The 18,475-nt window shown below is 51.0% G+C and overlaps 1 protein-coding gene across 1 annotated transcript; it reads left to right on the plus strand.

The window, feature by feature from the left end:
• Positions 1–1,215: 1,215 nt before the first annotated feature.
• On the plus strand, positions 1,216–7,607 carry LOC100899637 (RNA-dependent RNA polymerase 2). The gene is made up of 12 exons (XM_029110656.1): positions 1,216–1,244; positions 1,375–1,558; positions 1,956–2,133; positions 2,270–2,871; positions 2,980–3,205; positions 3,348–3,577; positions 3,750–4,664; positions 4,817–5,110; positions 5,369–6,167; positions 6,345–6,599; positions 6,786–7,010; positions 7,231–7,607. Exons 1-12 carry the CDS (start codon positions 1,216–1,218, stop codon positions 7,605–7,607), a joined length of 4,314 nt encoding a protein of 1,437 aa, XP_028966489.1.
• Positions 7,608–18,475: the final 10,868 nt, after the last annotated feature.

Below are 18,475 nucleotides of genomic sequence, written 5' to 3' on the forward strand. Positions count from 1 at the left end.
TGAGCTGGAGCCTGTATAGCAGTGCAGGACGCGTCCGTCCTGCTGGGAAGAAACACGTATTTATTTGCTACACCAACGAGAGGGCTAGGTAGCCACAACGACGACGACGACAACAAAATATGTAGATCCGAGTTTCGGAGTCACGAATTGACGTTGACCGGTTGGTCGAGCGCGCCAACGCGATCGCTCCATAATCATCTACTGCCATCGCGCTTGTCAGAAACCACTTGCATAAAAACCATTCATGTCACACGCAAACTCATACATTTATATGAATATATATGAATAAGTCGTCGGCAGTGTTGCAAGTTCCTCGGAGCCGAAAGATGATTCCGGAAACCCGAACTGACCGATGGAAGTAGTCGAACGGATCCGTGGACGGACTGGCAGCCAGGCAGGCGAGCAGGCGGGGGGCGGACAATGACGTACCGCCTCCTCGACGAGTCATGCTGTAGCCTCACCATGCCTAGCTCATCTCTACTTCGCAAATCTTCTAGACTGTAGGAGCGTATCGGTTGTCTAATAAATTCGGAAGCGATCTCCCTCCCTTTCATCAGCGTCATTCCTCTGCCAGCATGAAGTTTTCTATCTTTTTTCTGATTGGGTTCGTTCTGTCCTACATTCGATAGCGACGCCGGCGATTTGAGAAAACGGTCGGGCTCGCCGACGAGCCTTCCAGCACAGAGCCTCGCATTCAGCATCTCAGCGGTTCTCGAGTGACTGGAGGAAGAAATATTGGAGGAGCACTTCCAGAAATGAGGGCTTAGCGAGCCCATGTTTTCGCGTCATCTCTGATAATTGTCTGATTGACTGATTGCCTCTTGGAATGTGACGCCGTGCTTGCGATGAATTCAGGAAAAATCAGGTAGTAATTATTATCATGATTACCGCGATTTTCCCCGCTATCATCGTGAGCACGAATTGGAGAGTATCCCACTCGGGGTCCATATCGAGGTCTGACAAGTTGTTTTCTGCATGAATCCATACAGTTCTCGTCGGAGTGCGCACGACGCGCCAGATGAACGTTCTCCAGGGAGCTCGTCTGCTTGTTATGGTTGCGGCATGCACGAAGTTCGGGTTATGACGTAACATATCCGCCAATCGCGACCTGTGACCCCGATTTCGGGCAGTCTCCGAGCCGTCGTGTCTCCCGAAGCTGTTTTTCCTCGCGTCGAGTATGTTTTCATTCCGGAAATAGCAAAAGCGGCTCCTGAGATGACGGTGGAAAACAGTACCATAGCGAGGTGGGTTATCGTCGGGGAAAGAGGATTAGAGCCTCGCCATGCCGCAATTAGTGATGTGTTATCGTCGAAGAGAAGCCGCATTCGTTGGTCGTGACAAGCCCGATAACTCATGATCCTGCTCGTTCCCAAGAAGTTCGAGACTTGAAAACCCGGTACTGGAGCTTACCGTTCAAGTTTTCGACGACCCGGAGCAGAGCAAGGCCGACGTCGAGAAATTCCTCAGTGATACACGGAGGCACGTGGCAGCGAGATACGATTTCAAACACATAAGTGTGAAGCCTTCGCCGAAATATTACGAAGAAACTTCTCATTTGGTGAGTTCTTATACGCTCACCTGAAGCATTGAAATATTCCCAAGGGTCGTTCTCCCGATCGATGAGGCTGATGCATGGGGACCTCGCGTGAACCAAGGCTCCTTCGGAGGCGGGAAGCTCTGCTCATTCCACATGGATTCACGATACGGTTCGAGGTGGATCTCTCTTGTAAAGGTTCACGCGGGGACAGTTCACCTCAGAGCAGATAGAGACGGAGGCAAAGCCCCTTCCTGGGAAGTCGAATCTCCGTCTCGGGGATGGTCCCCGATAGAGGGCAGGGAGAAAAGAGAGAAGAACCATATCACCATACTACTGGTGGATCGCGAGCTCTCGGATTGACTCAGATATACCTTTGGACGTCCTCCGCTGTGTATCGAGGATTCTCTTCTCTTTCCAGCTCAAATACGAAATCTGCTTCCGTCGAGCCCGTGCATCATATTCGTTCTGCCGTTTTCGCTTCTTGCAATGGTGGTGCTATCTGATGCATTTCTGGGCTTTCCCCACCGACAAGAAGCCAAACTGGGAAAGATCGCATCTCTTGAGGGACACTTTCGTCACGATCGGCAACCTGATTGGTGAGTCGATATGCTTAGGAGCGGATTAACGGCAACCGATGGAGAAGATCTAGATGTCGCCAGATCTCGATGTCTGCGCCGGTGGTGATGGCTGATAACATGAGATCATGGGATCAACTTACGGTGATGCTTACAGCGCCGTCCGTCTTCATCGAGCACCACGTCCTTTCGAATGCCTGCACGGTTTTCGAGCACTCGCTACAGCTCATAAACATTTATGTCGACAAGCAGGCAGCGGGTCTGATTCGGATGTCTATCCGATACAACCAAGTTCGGAGGATGCTGGTCAATATCATCGACAGCAATCACGTGAATTTGTTCCTGCACCTCAAAACAGTCCCCCTGCTCTCTCACGTCGACGCCGGACAAGTCGCCAACCAGAGGCATTCTGCGCGAGCAAGCAACAAAGAATTGCACGACGAAGATATAGTTTCGCATCAGAGGTGTCACGACTTGAGTCGGGTCGACATCAATCTTCCGAATGCGTCACAGTACGGAGCTTGTCTGACGATGCGGATTTCAGTGACTTGCTCGACCGAAACGATGATCAATATGCTGTCCCGACTCAGCAGAAAGATTGCGCATCATGGTGAAGTGGCCTATTGCAAAGTGACGAACCGAGTTCCGAAGCAAGTGGGGTGGAGAATTGACAACGAGATCTCCGATCTACCGCTTAGCCAACTCTCCTCGTTCGAGGTCCAGTATGGACTGTACGCTCTATTTTCCTGGAGCGACGAGGTTAGTTATCGACTCCCGCGCTGGTCTATAGCTATGTATGTTGCTGTGGCGAACTCCGAGGCGGGAAGATCATATCCTAGTGAATTCAAACCTTCTGTTTCCCTCTAGATATCCGACCAGTTACACGACAGCGACTCACTGAAGAACGTGTTCTGTTTGATAGTGTCCATGGAGGCGAAGTCTCACCATGCGCTCTACCGAACGATCAAGGACATATTCAAAGCCGTCGAAAACGGAGCCATTTTCTCTTTCGAGAGAGCGCTCCGAACGCTCTTCGCGATCCACGACCAATCCTTGATCGAGCCGTCGGACGAAGAACATTCTCACATTCCAGGTGAGCGATTCGCACCGAATAAACTTAGAGTAGTGATTGTCGTGTACGGACTTTGGGTTTGAACGAGGAGAAACCAACTTGGATGATATGTCGGCCAGGGATGGTCAGGTATACCGAAAGAGTTCCCCTATCCTGTCCTCAGGTACGGCATACATTCGGAGAATTTTCATAACACCGACGCGAAAGATATTCCGCTTCCCTGAGTTGCACACTCAGAACCGCATATTGAGAAACTTCGAGCCGGACTATGCGATTCGAGTTTGTTTCCGTGACGATAATTTGGAGAAATTGACGTTCGCCATCTTCAACATGAAAACAAAAGAAAGTTTCCTCAAAGAAGTTGTAGGCCGGCATCTCTGTGAAGGTCTGAAGGTGAGCTTCTTGTCGACTCAATCCGAGGAATAGGAAGAGTGTCCCTGAGTAGGATATGCATATTCGGAATGAATCTCGCCCAGGATGTTCTCAGAGCCGTCCTTCGTTGGGGATGCACTGAGTCGATATATTTCTCTTCACTGATATTTATCGGGGAATTTTCTCCGCTCAGATCGGATCTCGCAGATACGACTTCGTCGCGGCTTCCTCGTCTCAGCTGAGGGATCACGGTGTCTGGGTCTACGCAAGGGATCAATTCGGCTTCGAAGCCGAGACAATTCGGGGTTGGATGGGCGACTTCCATGACATCAACAACGTCGCAACACGCATGGCGAGGATGGGACAGTGCTTTTCGTCCACTCAAGAAACTGTCGAAATTCTACCCGAGGAAGAACTCCATTGGCGAGACATCACTCATTTCGAAAGCGTTCACCCCTTGTCAGGAAGACCGTATTGTTTCTCGGACGGCTGTGGGAAGATATCCCAGGAGCTGATGCAGCAGGTGTGGTGCACTCTCCCCCATCACGCGATGGAACTTCACCCCTCAGCGCTTCAAATCCGCTACAGGGGTTGTAAAGGAATGATCTCTCTGGACACCACCCTACCGGGACGCAAGCTCGTTCTCCGAGAGTCGATGATAAAGTTCCAGTGCACCTCGCCCCGGAAACTCGAAGTGATCAAGTGGTCTGCACCGATGAATATGTTCCTGAACAGATCCCTGATCGCGATACTCGAACACCACGGCATAAGAACTGATGTGTTTCTGAGACTTCAACTAGAAATGATTATGCAAGTCGCGGATTCTCTCGTGTGCGAAGCATCAGCTCTCAGAGTGCTAACGAGTTTCGTAAAGACACCGGTGCCTTTCGCGGGTCTGGCAGAGGTCGGATGGGAACTCGTCAGAGATCCATTCATCATTCAAATGCTATACGATCTCTTGAAAAACGCTCTCGTCAACCTCAAAGTGAAAGCTAACGTTGCCATTCCAGTGAACGAGGGCAGGAACATGCTAGGTGTGGTTGACGAAACCGGAATCCTCGACTACGGTCAAGTTTTCATTCAGTTCACCGAGATGCCGTATACCGATGTAAGGAAAGCGAATTATTTCCTCTCGCTGTGAAAATCTAGCATGGATCAGCTCGTCGGGCTCCGGAATGGAGTATCCCCTTTCCGAAGTCTTCCGAATCCTTCTCTCGTCCTCTGAAGCGGACTTATACGGAAAAAAATATATATTTTCAGGTGAGCAACGCTCGAGTTCGAATCGTTGAGGGTGATGTGGTAATCACCAAGTGCCCGTGTATGCATCCCGGGGACGTTCGAAGGCTTCGTGCTGTAGACGTCCCTCAATTACGACACATCAGAGACTGCGTCGTCTTCCCTTCGCGAGGCAAGGCACCGCATCCTTTCGAAATGTCTGGCAGCGACCTGGATGGCGACGAATACGTTTGCATATGGTCGGAGGAATTGATTTTCGAGCGCAATGCTATGCCGTACGTTTACGATGATAAGCCTTTCGGGGTGAACCCGTTCAAGGTTAGTCGATTGGAGCGATGTTGAGTCATGGAAATACTTCTTGAACCCCGACTCTCGCTCTGCATCGAAGGCCTGAGGGGGAGCCGGACTTCCACGAGCCTCGCCAGGCCAAGCCTACCCGACCGTGATCGCGTCGCCAACCATTCACAATTTTCACATTCTTATCAATGATATTTCACTGATTACTCGATATTTTGACCGCTTGTTACTCAGGTTCCATTACGGGCTTTTCTCCTATCATTCCTCCTCGTTTTTCAGCATAACTCGGATGAGACAAACTTCTTCTGTAATTATATCGGCAACGACATAATCGGAATAATCTCCAACGCGCATTTAGCTTGGGCGGATCAAGCCGGTATAGCGTCCGAGAAGTGCCTCGCGCTCGTGGGAAAGGCATCGAAAGCCTTGGACTTTGCGAAGACTGGGGATGCTGCTGATCTCTATCCGAACGAGAAGCCGGAGAAATTTCCTGATTTCATGGAGAAAGGGGACCACAAGCATTCCTACCAGTCGCAGAAAGCTCTAGGCATTCTGTACCGAACCGTGAGACAGATCATGGCCGTCAACGACACGATGCTCAGTAAAGGAAACATCGCACCCCTTGAAGTTCCCGGCTGGCAAATGTTCAGAGAACGCGCTCAGGCCGCGCTCCAGAGGTACAACGAACGGCTAGCGCACATCATGGAACAGCACGGTGTGGTATCTGAGGGCGAGGTTTTTAGCGGCGTCATCGGGACTGTGAATACCTTCGATGCCGTGAGCACATCGTCCTTCCGGGCGGAAAAAGCGAATATTGCTCTTCTTATCGAGAGGCAGAAATGCGTTCTCATGGAAGAGACGAAACAGCAATTTCAATGCGAGTTCGAGGAGGATTGCGCATTGTTCGGAGCGCGGACCGAGGAGGATAGACACATGATCCGGATTCAGAAAGCGTCAGCTTGGTACATGGTCACCTATACAGAGGACGCGGCGTACTTCAGCTTCCCATGGTCGATCGGTCACGCTCTTCTTGAAGCGAAAAGATGGATTCGTGACTTCAGCTCTCACGGAAATCCTCGTGAGTCTCACCGTTTTCGATATTGCTCCGCTCTCATCTCGCTGCCTCGTTCTCCTCTGACAAGCTCCATCTTCTTGTTCATTATTATCATCCCTCTACGTGACGCTCGGGACATCGAAATGCGCTCCCGAAAAGCCTTGAACGACTGACAAGAGTAGCGACCGACTCCGGTTCCAGGGGAGAGCAGCGATTCGGTGGCCAGAAATCGAAATATCTTGATTCGAGTGGTGGACGAGTGTGCGAGCCAAGAAGGTGGACTGAGCTGGAGTTTGGATCCACGACCCCAGGTCCGATTTCACATCAACCAGTGGTTAGGCGAAGTTGTGAAGAGCCGACCTGAACTGAACGATTCGATTTGTGACTTGTGCTACGCTCAAATCTACGAGGCTTTTGTCCACGAATGCGTAGAACCGATGCAGCTCTCGACAGTTGGTGAGTTGGATCGGCTCTCCTCGTCTGCTGATATGTATTAGCCCGATCTCTTCCATGGCTTAGGTAGAGAGCTCTGACCGTCCCGATACCATTCGTAGCAAACCGCCTGAGGCAAAGTTTGGTGTCACTCGTTGACGCTCGTCGCCGATCCCGGCATGGTCCTTTACTTGATTCTTTATCCCGCAGGCGAGTACCTGGTGAGTCTCCTCACATTCCTTGCAAGCGGTAGATGCACGTACCCCAAGCTCTGTGACCGAAAAGCCTGCCGGAGATTTTTCGGGAGCGACTGTCCCCTACTCACGGTGGAAGCGTCGAAAGCGTACGTTCGTTTCGCCATCAATAAGGATGCTTGTTTCTTCGGTTTCCGATGCAACCAGAAAACTCATCGAGCGTCAACGATCATTGTTGACGGTAAGGGTCAACAGTCTGCTCGATATGAGCTCAGCATTGAATCTCTGATCGTCCTAGTTCGAGACGGCGGTCATCTGCCCAGGAATATCCTCGGGAACCGCCCAATATGCTCCGAGTAGGAGAAATGGCAAATGCAATATTTCCTCGGAGAAGTCCTTGCGCCCATTATCCATGACATTCTGCTGATAGCGGAGATACTGCATTCTAATATTCCTTCCAGCGCCGCCGGAGAAGCTGAACATTAGTGAGACATTTTGGCGTTTCCTGAGGAGCGACCGCACCCGGAGATGTCAAGATCATCTGAAGAAATGGACCGGAGTTCCCTATATCACAGTTCGCTATCAACGACACAAAACGCGACGATACATACCGTCGATGCTCCCGGCGAACATGTCGATCCTGCAGCTGAGACTCGCCGCGTTCCCTAACTCAAACCTCTACAATATGCCGGGAACTTTCACCATGAGCAACACTTACTCGATGAAAGTTCATTACTGCGGAACAGACGTACAGATATTCGCTATGCAACAATGTCTGCGCAATGAGAACTTCCAAGCAGCCATTCTTGAGGGGAACTACACATTACTGAAGCAGTAATGGTGAAGTTCGAATTTGACGATTAGGTAGGCGAGTGACGGAGGTAGACGATGCGAGAATGAGGGAGCTCAGGTCGAGATCCCCGTATCCATTCAGCTAGAGACATACGAATGAGAGGCAATCATGAAGGTAGGGGACCACAGCTCGTTGTTTCGGGGCAAAACACCCCATGCATTTACTTTATCTGATTTTCCTTCAGTCCTGAAGGATTCAAGCATCACTACTCTAATTTGAATGGTCATATATCCGAAATAAATCGGTTCCCAGTTGTACCCGGAATTCTGTCCCTTCCATCTCGTTTTTCACAGCATTCCGATTCCCCCCGCCTGGTTGCGCTCACCATCTGATTTCGGTCGAATAGTCGACACCTGGATACCGAGAGACCTTCCGGTGTACCTCTGGATACGAGAACGATGAAGACATAGACAATCTTTCGGTCCCATAGGACTGGAGCGAGTTTTTTACTGAAGCATCTGGGGGCTTGTTCCAATCCATATAGGCTTTGTGCCAATAAACAGAATCGACCTGATCCATCATCGAATCCTGGTGGCTGGGGCGAGTTATGTCCAAGTGTCTGAGTTTCTTCTGTCTCGAGGCACTGATTGCCAGGCGAGTACGGTTTGTATATCGCCACCCGTAAGAAGGGCTCTTGGCAGTCTTCATTAGCTATCTGATGAGTACGATAAAGCCATAAACCAACTCTTCGTTGAAGCTGACATGGGTGGGGAACTCCTGAATTCGCTCACGAGAGCTTCCAAAACAGACGGAGCTGCCGGCACAAAGAGCATCGCGATTCGCGAAGGGGCTCGTTGACTGCAGGGTTGAGTTTTCGCTCCACCAGCTTGATCATCGCTGTTTTATCGGCGCTCTATGCTCTTCACAAGATCGGACTGACACGAAGTCGGTGCTCGAAGCGGAAAAAAACGAGATTGACGGTTCCGCGATCTCCACGAGTCGCTCGGGAGCGGCGAATATGGCCGAATGTTTGGGCATTCAGGTGGTCGTTTGAGAGGAGTACCGTGTACAAATGACGCTGAGAAACAAATCAGAAGGATTCTACACCCCGGTAGCGCCACGATCTGACGGGGTTTCGGGAGGAGAACGAGAAATCTCTGAGGCTCTGCCAGCTGAGCCCTCTCTGTGACGGAACACTGGCGCCGCAGGGAAAGACGATGTGACTCACGAGGTGACTGGTTGAAATTCCATCCCTGGTCAGATACAAACTTGATTTTCTCCGTGATGTACCCCACCTGGATAGAGGCTCGAAAACGCGGCGACGCCAACTCGGTGGCCACGGCGATTGGGCCGAGTAGATTTTCCAACTCCATTGAGGAAGGTCTGTGTCATGGAAGAAGGAGGAGCTCAACCGGGCGAGGAGAGCTCGTTTCTCCTCAGTTTTGTCTCGGACATTCTTTTGTGGTTCATCAGCTGCGCGCGACGAAGATAATTATTTATACGTAGGCACATCGATGAAGGGAAACGATCGGACCGAGTCAGGAATCGCGTGAACATGTGCAGTGAAGAATCGTTCTTGCTCCGAGGATCTGGTATGAGCTGCAATTCCGCGTTCTGCACCAGCTTCGTGACCCGGTAGCCCGCTGCGAAGTCCGTCGATGAGCTGCAGGACTCATGGATTTTGGACGCAATGACTCCGAGGGTGGTGGGAACAGTCTGATCAGACAACCTTTCACAGGGTTCGACTCGCTACGATTCATTCTTGAGCTTCGACCAACTGAGAGGGCCGATCCTGAAACGATGATAATAAGGACTTGCCATGAGATTTGACGAGAGCAACGAGACACCTACGGTTGCGCACTCCAAGTGAACTCGGAGTCAGATTTCACGAAACCTTGATGGTACGTGACCGACTGCTTCATGATAACCTCATTCAGCTTTTATTAAATACACATCAAAGCGGGGAATCTCGATGGGCTCGGCGGAACTTTTGGTCTCCGTTGGGAGGGACGAAATGGCAATTTTCTGACGCGAAGCATGCCTCACAGAAGAGCTCACTCAGTGTATCACAAAGCGAAACGAGCGAAGCACGTTCGTGTCCGCATGACGTCATCATTGTCGCCATAGGTCCTCATAGAATTGTAAATCTGTTCGTTAGGGTTGGATTTATGTATGAGCGAAGCGTACGAGCAAAAGTTGAGAGGATTTGAGAGATGCCCTTCAGGCAACCAGATCCATTAATGTTCGCAGAATCTGCAAAAATCTCCGACGAGCCAGTCAGCCAATCAGTCGACGAACTAAACAGTTAAGTCAGCCTCCGTAGGGAAGCTTTCTGGCTCACTACATTCGTGCAGTCCCCAGCCTCGGAGCTACTTCCTCATTAGGCCGACTTGCTGGTTGGCTGGCAGGCCGTCCGTCCGTCCATACGCGACGCTCGTCCGAAAAGTTGCATTCAAGCTTTGAGCTGACAGCTGATTAGACTCAAACCTCGCGGAATACGCGCACTTGAGAGGTGCCTTCTACACGGTTTTACTGCCAAACTCGCGGTAGAAAGGCAAGTGTCAGCCCTTTAGCGGAGACACGTACGCGAAAGGCTCAAGTCCGAGATCGGAGGAACAAGACTCTTTAGCGGGAAAATGCGTGTTCTGTTGTGTCGGACTCGGACCGTCACGTGAATTCCAGTTTTTCCCAACTGTAGCGACGAGGCCCACGACAGCGCTCCGGCTATCGCCTGAGAATTGTCGCGTCGCTGAGACGTTCCAGAGTGCGAGCCGGCCCGAGCGAATCGACCGCTGAATCGGGCTTCCCGCTCGGGAGTGCCACCCTCCGCGGCGTGGTCCCGCTTTTGAACTTTCTCAGAATAAGTCGGGTGCTCATTCCGCACTAAGAGCGTCGAGCGCGCCGAATCGTCCACCATCTCGTGTATCTCTCGTATATCTATCTCTTCGAAGATAAGTATTTGAGCCTACCGGTACCTGATGGAGCGAGGATCCTCCCACTAATGAGCTCGTGGAACTTCTTAATTGGAGTCGGCCGGAGGCGATTCCATGGCGCAGTGAGCTGGAAGTGATGCGCGGGCGACAATCGAGCCCGCTTTCGAAACGCCCGCAGGACTACGCCTCATGCGTGGGCTTCTGCTGCTCGATAATGGTTCCGAAAATTGTCCGGGAACATGATTGTCGAAGCTCGCCGCATTGGTCTTCTGGCTTCTTCCACATCCTGGGGAAGGTTTGATCTTATCCCTCGATGCGCTTTTCATCTCGAGGTTTCCGATCCCACCACGGGATTGTACCATGTCGGTTCTTAAGTTCGAATTCCCACTACGCGGAAAGATGTCGTGAGACGATCCGCCGTTGTATTCGAGGGAAGGTGCAATCCTCGCTCGGGATCGTCCACAGTCTACGTCATCATGTCAAATTAATGAAACTCTATCGCATAGGGACTTTGATGTCGAAAACCTTCGACGGAGTGGTATCTAGGCATAATGACATCATCGACATGCTCGATATTCGAGAGGACACCTGAAGTTTCAATCGGATTCTTGTCTCGCATAGTCCCATTGCCGCGGTTTGTGGAAGAAGCAGACAATTTCTATGGAGAGATCTCGAAGCAGTTTCTCGCATATAATGCCTCGAATCGACGCTGGAGGATAATTGATGTTGCCCTGCGCCGGAGACCTGTTCTGACTCGATTGACAAAAGTGGAACTAATTCACTCTGGTTTAGCTCTTCTCACGATTCTCTCACTTACCCACTCGACGACCGTGTTTCACTGGATCGACTCAGAATAGCTCTCAGAACTCAATCTATTTTTTCAGCCCCGCCTTGCAGCATTCGAGATATTTCCTCATCCGTTGAGGTCCGAGATATTCAGATCTGTCCCCGCGGAGAGTTCCCTGGCAGGATGGCCGCTCGTTCTCTGGGGAGTCATTTCCGCTCTCGCATCGATCACTCGACGCACAGACTCGCTCATTCCGAGAGAGCAAGAAAGTTCCGCCGGCGTTGATTGGGAAGTGGACAAAATCTCGTTATTCATCAATCCATCAAGTTTTTCCCTGGAGTCACTCAGGCCCGGTTAGTTCTTCTCGCGATTATCCAAGAAACTCATATATGAAAGCATTGCGACATTCAGACCCCGGATGGATGATGCCGCTCCTGGACGTTCCACATCGGAGACTGTACTCCGGTGGCACGAGGAGTTCCGCGGGTGAACGGTGTGCTTTGACATGAGTCTCTCGAGTTTGACCTGGGGTGGGAATATCCCTACAAACTCGAGCTTATCGACGCGGTACATCAGGATCACAGCGATTGTAAAACCGTTCCAGCGTGGACACCGGTCATCACAGATTATTCTGAATATTTATGAGCAGGGGTTGAGAGTCAGCCGCGAACACCCACATGCTCCTGCGGAGGATATGAGGCTCAAACCTCTGCATCGATAGCGCTGCCCAGAATGCCGCGTTGCCGAATTCAAAGAGTCCTTAATAGATGTCGATTCACAGTGTGTCACCAAGATCGGCGGGCTGAGCTGAGCATCTGGTGTGATTCAAAAAATGGTCATCCGGCTCTCGAGGAAGAAATCTGGGAAATCCGCAGGAGATTCCCGGATACTTCCCGCCCTCCTGTCTTCTTAGGCAGATGATTCGCCTGAATAAAAATATCCGCCATACACCGCCTTTCCATCCCCCGTGTGTTTCAGAGCGACGAGAGCTTCGTTCCGTGTCAAGACGGATCCTACTCGGTTCTGAACTCATTCTCATGAAGCGGGACGCAAATACGCTTCCCTCGCTGGCGGCTCCAGGAATCTTCCCCCGCGAACTCACAGTACCCAACTCCTTGACCCAGCCACCGAATCACATTTTTAATGATGTCTTACAGCCTCCAAATGCTCGAGTCATAGTCTTCTATTGAGATCTCTGGGGAAGCGGCAGGTATAGAGGGCAGCAAGATTTTGACGGGATTGGGAACATCGACCCTGCTTGCGCATGATTGAACTCTCAACCCTGGACGCCCGGACCATGATCTGCGAGCTCATGAAGCGGAAGAAACACCTTACTTCTTATCAAAGTTCTCTTTGATATACGTTACTCAGCTGCTTGTTTCAAACTCCTTGCGACTGGCTGCGGGGTTTGTGCAGACCGTCCAATGAAGGCGCTTGTCTTCCCGGGGGCTGTCGTTTCACCTCTCGCTCAGCCTCCTTATCACTCCCTTCTCGTTAATCCCCTCCGGTCGCGTCGCAGCGCATCGCACCTTCGGAACAGTGAAGCTGCTCGGTATGAACTCTTCCAAGCTTGAGTGATTTTGGACGAAGCGGATTCAGCCAGAAAATTCGATAGACGGAGAATGCTTCCAAGGGGGCAGATGATCGAAAAACAGGAATCAAGTGCGCGACTCACCATTGTCCTCACCTCTAACGATGTCGAATCGCTCCTTTTGCTCCAGTGCCGACTCTGGTTGTTGCTGGTCCGAGGGGCAGGAGGGAGGAGAGATAGAACCCACGCCGATGTCTCTGGAGTCTACCTCACCCACAGTCGTTCCACAGGAGCGCGGGAAGGCAGACAAGATTGCCGCGCGGATGCGCTGCACTTGCGGCAGCGACGTTCCCCAATTTGTTCGTCGCTCTTGGTCCCTTCTACTACCCTCGTTCTTCCTGAGAACGCGAAAATCAGCAGAAACGAAGAAAAACTTCCTCGACGGAGCCAGAGGCGGCCCAAACGATTGGAGGAACCTCTGCTGCCGATAGAATGCCACTTGTGGCTCTCGACATCGGCGAATGGTGGTCCACGCAGGCAGCGCCTAGGCTCTGTCGACTGCCGACCCGAGATATCTTTTCACAAGTAAATCGAAAGGGTTCCGAATCAATGACGTTGTTCCCTCTGTCAACTCAAGTTCTGCGGTTCCCAGCTCGTTTCGCCGAATCCGGTTCGTATTCGCGCACTTCCCAGAAGAAGATGAATTCGAACTTGTTTTCCTTAGGATGCAGTGAACAAAATTCGCGTTCTTCTTTGAGCGGAACTTCCAGAAAAGCAGGCTGAATGGGGGAAGGATCCTGGGTCAAAGGGAGAGATTGTTGAGGAACCCGAATGAACTCTCCCTGGGAATTTCATGCAAGAAGCATGGTCTGTGTTCTGCTACCATTCAGACAGACAGCTCGCTTATCTCCGATCATTATCCGCCGACCGACGTCCTACGACGCGGTACATCTACGGAGCGTATACTTATCAGAAAATGCCTGCGCGAGATTCTCGTTTCGCGGATCCTAATTATCTTCCGAATCTCCGTATGCCTTCTGGGAAGGCCCGGCGAAGCATGATAATTTCAGCAAAGATCGATTTTCTGCACGGAAATCTTCGATCCGTGAATGAGGGGCTCCATAGATCTAATGAAAGCCTCCCGTGGATCTCGGGACTGGCGTTGCGTATCCACAAGAGATAGCCCATGCAAGAGTCAGGGGAAGCGCCGCATTGGATGTCGACGATCGGATTTGTCTGCGAAAATCGTCATCAACTTCTCCCTCAGCAGAATGCGTGAGCCATGTATCGAGGTGTTTCTATCCGTTCCAGAGGGACCATCGACGCTGCAATAATTTCACAGCGCGAAGTACGTCGACGTCTGTGATCCTCATCATCAAATTGTGAGATATAATTTGTGAGATACGTTGCTTCTTCTGCTGCGCTGGGAGCGGGCGAAACTTATTGAGTCACGAGCTTCATTTGTGATATTCTCAGAGAAAAGGGGGCGGAGTTTGGTGGGTCCCCCACCATTGACCCCATCGTTCCTTCCCCGGAACATCCCGTTTCCTCCCGTGATTTCTATTCTGTCCTTGATATTCTCATTAAATTAATCGCCGATCGTCATCGATTGGAGACGGAACTACGCGATTCAACTACGCTCGGGGTCGATTCTCCGGAGAAGCCGTCCAAACGATTTCGCAAAGCGATCGGTCTCGGCCGCCTCGGCAGTTCAATCACTCAAGAGTCTCGGATGGCTCATGAATCGTGAATTCAGAGCATCGATCCCTCTTCCGCGTGTCGTCAGACGTCCTCGTATGCGTGGCGACGAGTAGGGGCATCATCACACATAGACTCGGCCTGGAGACTCGAAATACCGCTGAGAGAATCGAAACACCTCGAGGCGTCTTCTACGACTGAGGAGTTTGACACCGGGAATCGGATCACGTCGGATGTGAAAACTTGCAGCCTGCCGCTCATTCAATGCACGTTTCCCAGAGATCACATCACAGTTGACGCAAATAAGCAAACGGACAAGCAAGTCTACCTGTATGTAATACAGTGACTCTCCTCGTCCTTCGTGCTAGCTTTGATGTGCTCAGCGTGTCAGTTCTGGCTGAGCGAATCGAAACAATGAAAATCTGCTGGGAACCCTGAGGACAAAGTCGAATCTCTCCACCACCAAGCTACAAGGCAGGCATCTCATTACTTCGCGCAATTCTGGATCGGACGCTTTCGATGCATATCAGTCGATTATGAGCAGGTTGACAGCGATCATGAGCTCGATAGGTGATCAAGGCATGTCGACAGCTGAGTGAGCGTATGCTCCGTCGAATATGCGCACAAGAGCGACGCTGAACGTCGCACGGTTCCCGGTAGGACTTGGTACATAAAAGGGCATCTCGTATACACAAAGCCAATCTCGAAGCTCCGGGACATTCTTCGTGGCAGACGCGAGGAATGCGGAATGTGCGGAGGGCCTTTCTGATCTCTCGACCTCTTCCTGGGGGCTTGTGTGGCGTTATGCGCAACATTTACGGATTGGCGGTTCTCAGGTGATGCAGAGCCGAGAAAGTCACTCGCCAGCGCCTCTGGGCCAAAAGGATACTTCATCGGGATATCCTCGCGCGGGTCTCAGGAGTAGATTGATTTCGGCACGGATTGTTGAGCTCAAGGAAATGTTCCCTCCTCTTTCATCATAGTTTGCCTCAGCCTTTACATGGGAGTATACAAAGTCTTCACTGTTTACCCGCTCTGTGATATTCCTACTCACTAAGATCTCGAAGCTACTCAGGCAGAAGAACTCAGCCTGTGGAGGCTTCGGTGACAGTTATGATAGCGTGCTTGAGTTAACGCAGGCAGCTCAGTCGGAGGGCTGATCAAGTAAGTCCACGCTTCGATAGCCCAGCTCACATAGGAATAGGTGGAGAAAAACATCGTTGCGAACAGAAGATTGTAATCATTCGCGCGTACAACAAGCTCTACGAGTGTTGTTACCGAAATATATTATTCTGGCTGAGCGTTCCGGCACGATAGAGTTCCGGGAAGCCCGAAAAACTCACAATCTTATCCCATGGCGATTGGGAAACATCTACTCGGCTCGGCAGTACAATCCTTCTTCTGGCGTTCGGGCTCTCTGCGAGTTTGTTTTTTTCGGAACAGAGAGTCTCGGGACAAACACAGCCGCGTAGCCGAAAACTGTGGGGAATAGCGGGTGAGTTGCGTTAATTGGAGGTTTACCATCGGATTAGATCCCCATTCGGGTGAAGTTCTAGTTTTTGTCATTCTGTAAGCAGGGCCCTTTCCGCTGAACGCTGTGGTCAAAGTTCGCGGTATCGTTAGCTATCGGCTCGGCGTATGCAGCGACTTGTATAATCGTGCACGTGCTTATCGGAACGAATCCGAACTCTTTCGCAATATTTTTGTGTTCCCTAAACAATCATTATGCCAGAGAATTCAGATTTCGGAGAGAAACACGATGAATCTGGAGAGTTTCCATTCGCGTGTGGTGGAGGTGTTCCCCAAGTTTTCGATTTAATGCCTCGCGTCGTTATTCCCCAAAAAGGTCCCGTCTGTAAGATGGAGTACGTCTCCTCGGGCGAGAGCCAGACTGGAAAGAAAACGTCCTATTCGCGGAAATTCTTTCTTATCCCCTACTCCAATAACTCTGTGCTTGCGAACCTGTACCACCGCGCCTTGGCCGCGGAAATCGTTATTACTCGTGCAGTATTCCTCGCGACTCCAACAAGACAGCCCTCCACTTCGGTCGGACGCGGCTGTCACCTGATTTTCCCAGGTGAGAACGGACCGCGCGATCTGAACTTCCTCAAGCTCCTTTGAGCCGCGAATAACGACGAGCGTAAGTAGCGGGAACGCGTTTGTCTTTCTTTGCAGATGTGTTCTTTGCTTTACTACTCAACTGTTTGTTCCTAGCCATTGTACGAGACTCTAAGCCCCGGGTTCTTCTTTTCTCGTAGAAACGAAAGAGCTCAGTCAGAGCGAAGTATCACTAACTGAGAATGAACGACGTGACGGCAGAAGGGGCCAGCTAGAGTGAGCTCGTTCTCTACGATATATGTAGCTTCAGCGATGCATGACTCGCCTCGTGTTGGGTTGTCCGATCGAGTTTTAGAATTTCATAGAAGAGTGCGAAATTTCCAAGTTTCCAGTCCACTGGATGGCTGACGAGAGAAAGAGCGATAGTCCTCGATTCTCGAGAAAATTGTGAATGACCAGAAGAATTCGGAGCAAGCATTGATTGAGAGAAGAATGGGGTTCTCGAAGGATGACGTCGATGTTTATCGCTCCGAGATGGGGGGGTTTGCCTCAAGCAAACGAATTCGGAGGGGACACGGGTGTCGAGAGCTGAGTCGCCCAAGGACTCCTTTCTGAGCTCCCGCTGCCAGATGCGTGTGCGAGCGATCCGTCGGAAGATGCAGCCGGGACACGAGAGATTGGGAAACTTCACGATGTTGCTGATTGGAAACGCAGTCATCGTACCGAGAATTTCGATAACGAATTACGTTTCGGATCGGATGTCGATAGCTGCAAATCGAATATTTTGCACCATGTAGGACTCTGCCGTCTGAGCTGTAGCTGGAATCGTTGCTGAATCGAATCGAGAAATTGCTGCACCTGCCTCACTCTCGTGCTCGTTGCTCAATGGCGAGGATGAGTGAGAATTATGCCGAGACGTCTTCGTGGACGATACGAATGAATACAGCAAGGCTCAGAGATGAGGTACGGGCTTGGTTCCTTTAGGGATGGTTACATCGTGTGGGTCCACGACATCTCGTCGACTATAGGTGCCTGGAGCGTGATTGAAGTTGACCCTAAATAGCACCCAGAATTAGGTAGTTTCATAAACCATGATCCTCCTAAGGCAATCATGCGACCGCGCTAGTGTGCGTCACTCGGCCGGCGAGCACACGAAGGTAATACGTAAGTGCGTGAATCATGCGGATCTTGTCGAGTGACAGACCGACCGAATTTGTAGGGAGTCATTTAGCAAATGCATGGTATGCACGAGATACACGTTATCATTACGGCGTGCAAGATCTTGCCAGAGCAAGGCGAATTCGCGGACAGCGTAATCAAGCTTCTCTTTTTCCCGCTCGCGAGAATGGCATTTACCTCGCTTCCCGCTGGTCGGACCCAGCAGCCGCAACTGGATCCATGATCACCTGAGTGAGAGTACGTCCGCGTCGTCGCAAGCGCTTCTCTAGCATTCGCACTCTCGCTCCAGCAATTTCTTATGCGTGATATGCTCGGTACAGGGTTTGCTGTAAGCGCATAGAGCTCAGTCAGAGCGACCAGAACCCCTAATAGCCCTATCATCGATTCAGGCATAGATTCCTATTCCTATATGAGCGGAAATTACGATTTATCTTATGTGATTCATGAAAGGATCATTCTTCATGCGGGACTCCATCCGTTGATTTTCGAGGATCAGTCACGAATAGTCGGAAGTTCAACGCGCCTGCCCTCCCCGGGCGAACACGAGTTCCTCATGTGTGAACTCTTTCCAATGACTCGCGTTCGAGCAGCGGAAGCTAAACGACCGAAAGACGGCGATCGACGGACGTTCCCGACAGCTCGCCCGACAGATTTTCCGTGAGGATCCTAGTCAGAGTTTCCGTCAGGTTTTTTGACATGACGTTTTGAATCTCTTCCGTCGAGATTC

The sequence above is a fragment of the Galendromus occidentalis genome, unplaced genomic scaffold (assembly GCF_000255335.2).
Source record: "Galendromus occidentalis unplaced genomic scaffold, Mocc_1.1 scf7180000076951, whole genome shotgun sequence".
Taxonomy (NCBI): Eukaryota; Metazoa; Arthropoda; class Arachnida; order Mesostigmata; family Phytoseiidae; genus Galendromus; species Galendromus occidentalis.

Excerpts from the sequence above, each read along its gene's own strand:
- LOC100899637 (XM_029110656.1), top strand. The coding sequence starts at position 1,216 with ATGACGGTGGAAAACAGTACCATAGCGAG. Across the intron at positions 1,245-1,374 it reads GAAAACAGTACCATAGCGAG|AAGTTCGAGACTTGAAAACC; the intron begins GTGGGTTATCGT and ends CTCGTTCCCAAG. Across the intron at positions 3,578-3,749 it reads ATCTCTGTGAAGGTCTGAAG|ATCGGATCTCGCAGATACGA; the intron begins GTGAGCTTCTTG and ends TTCTCCGCTCAG.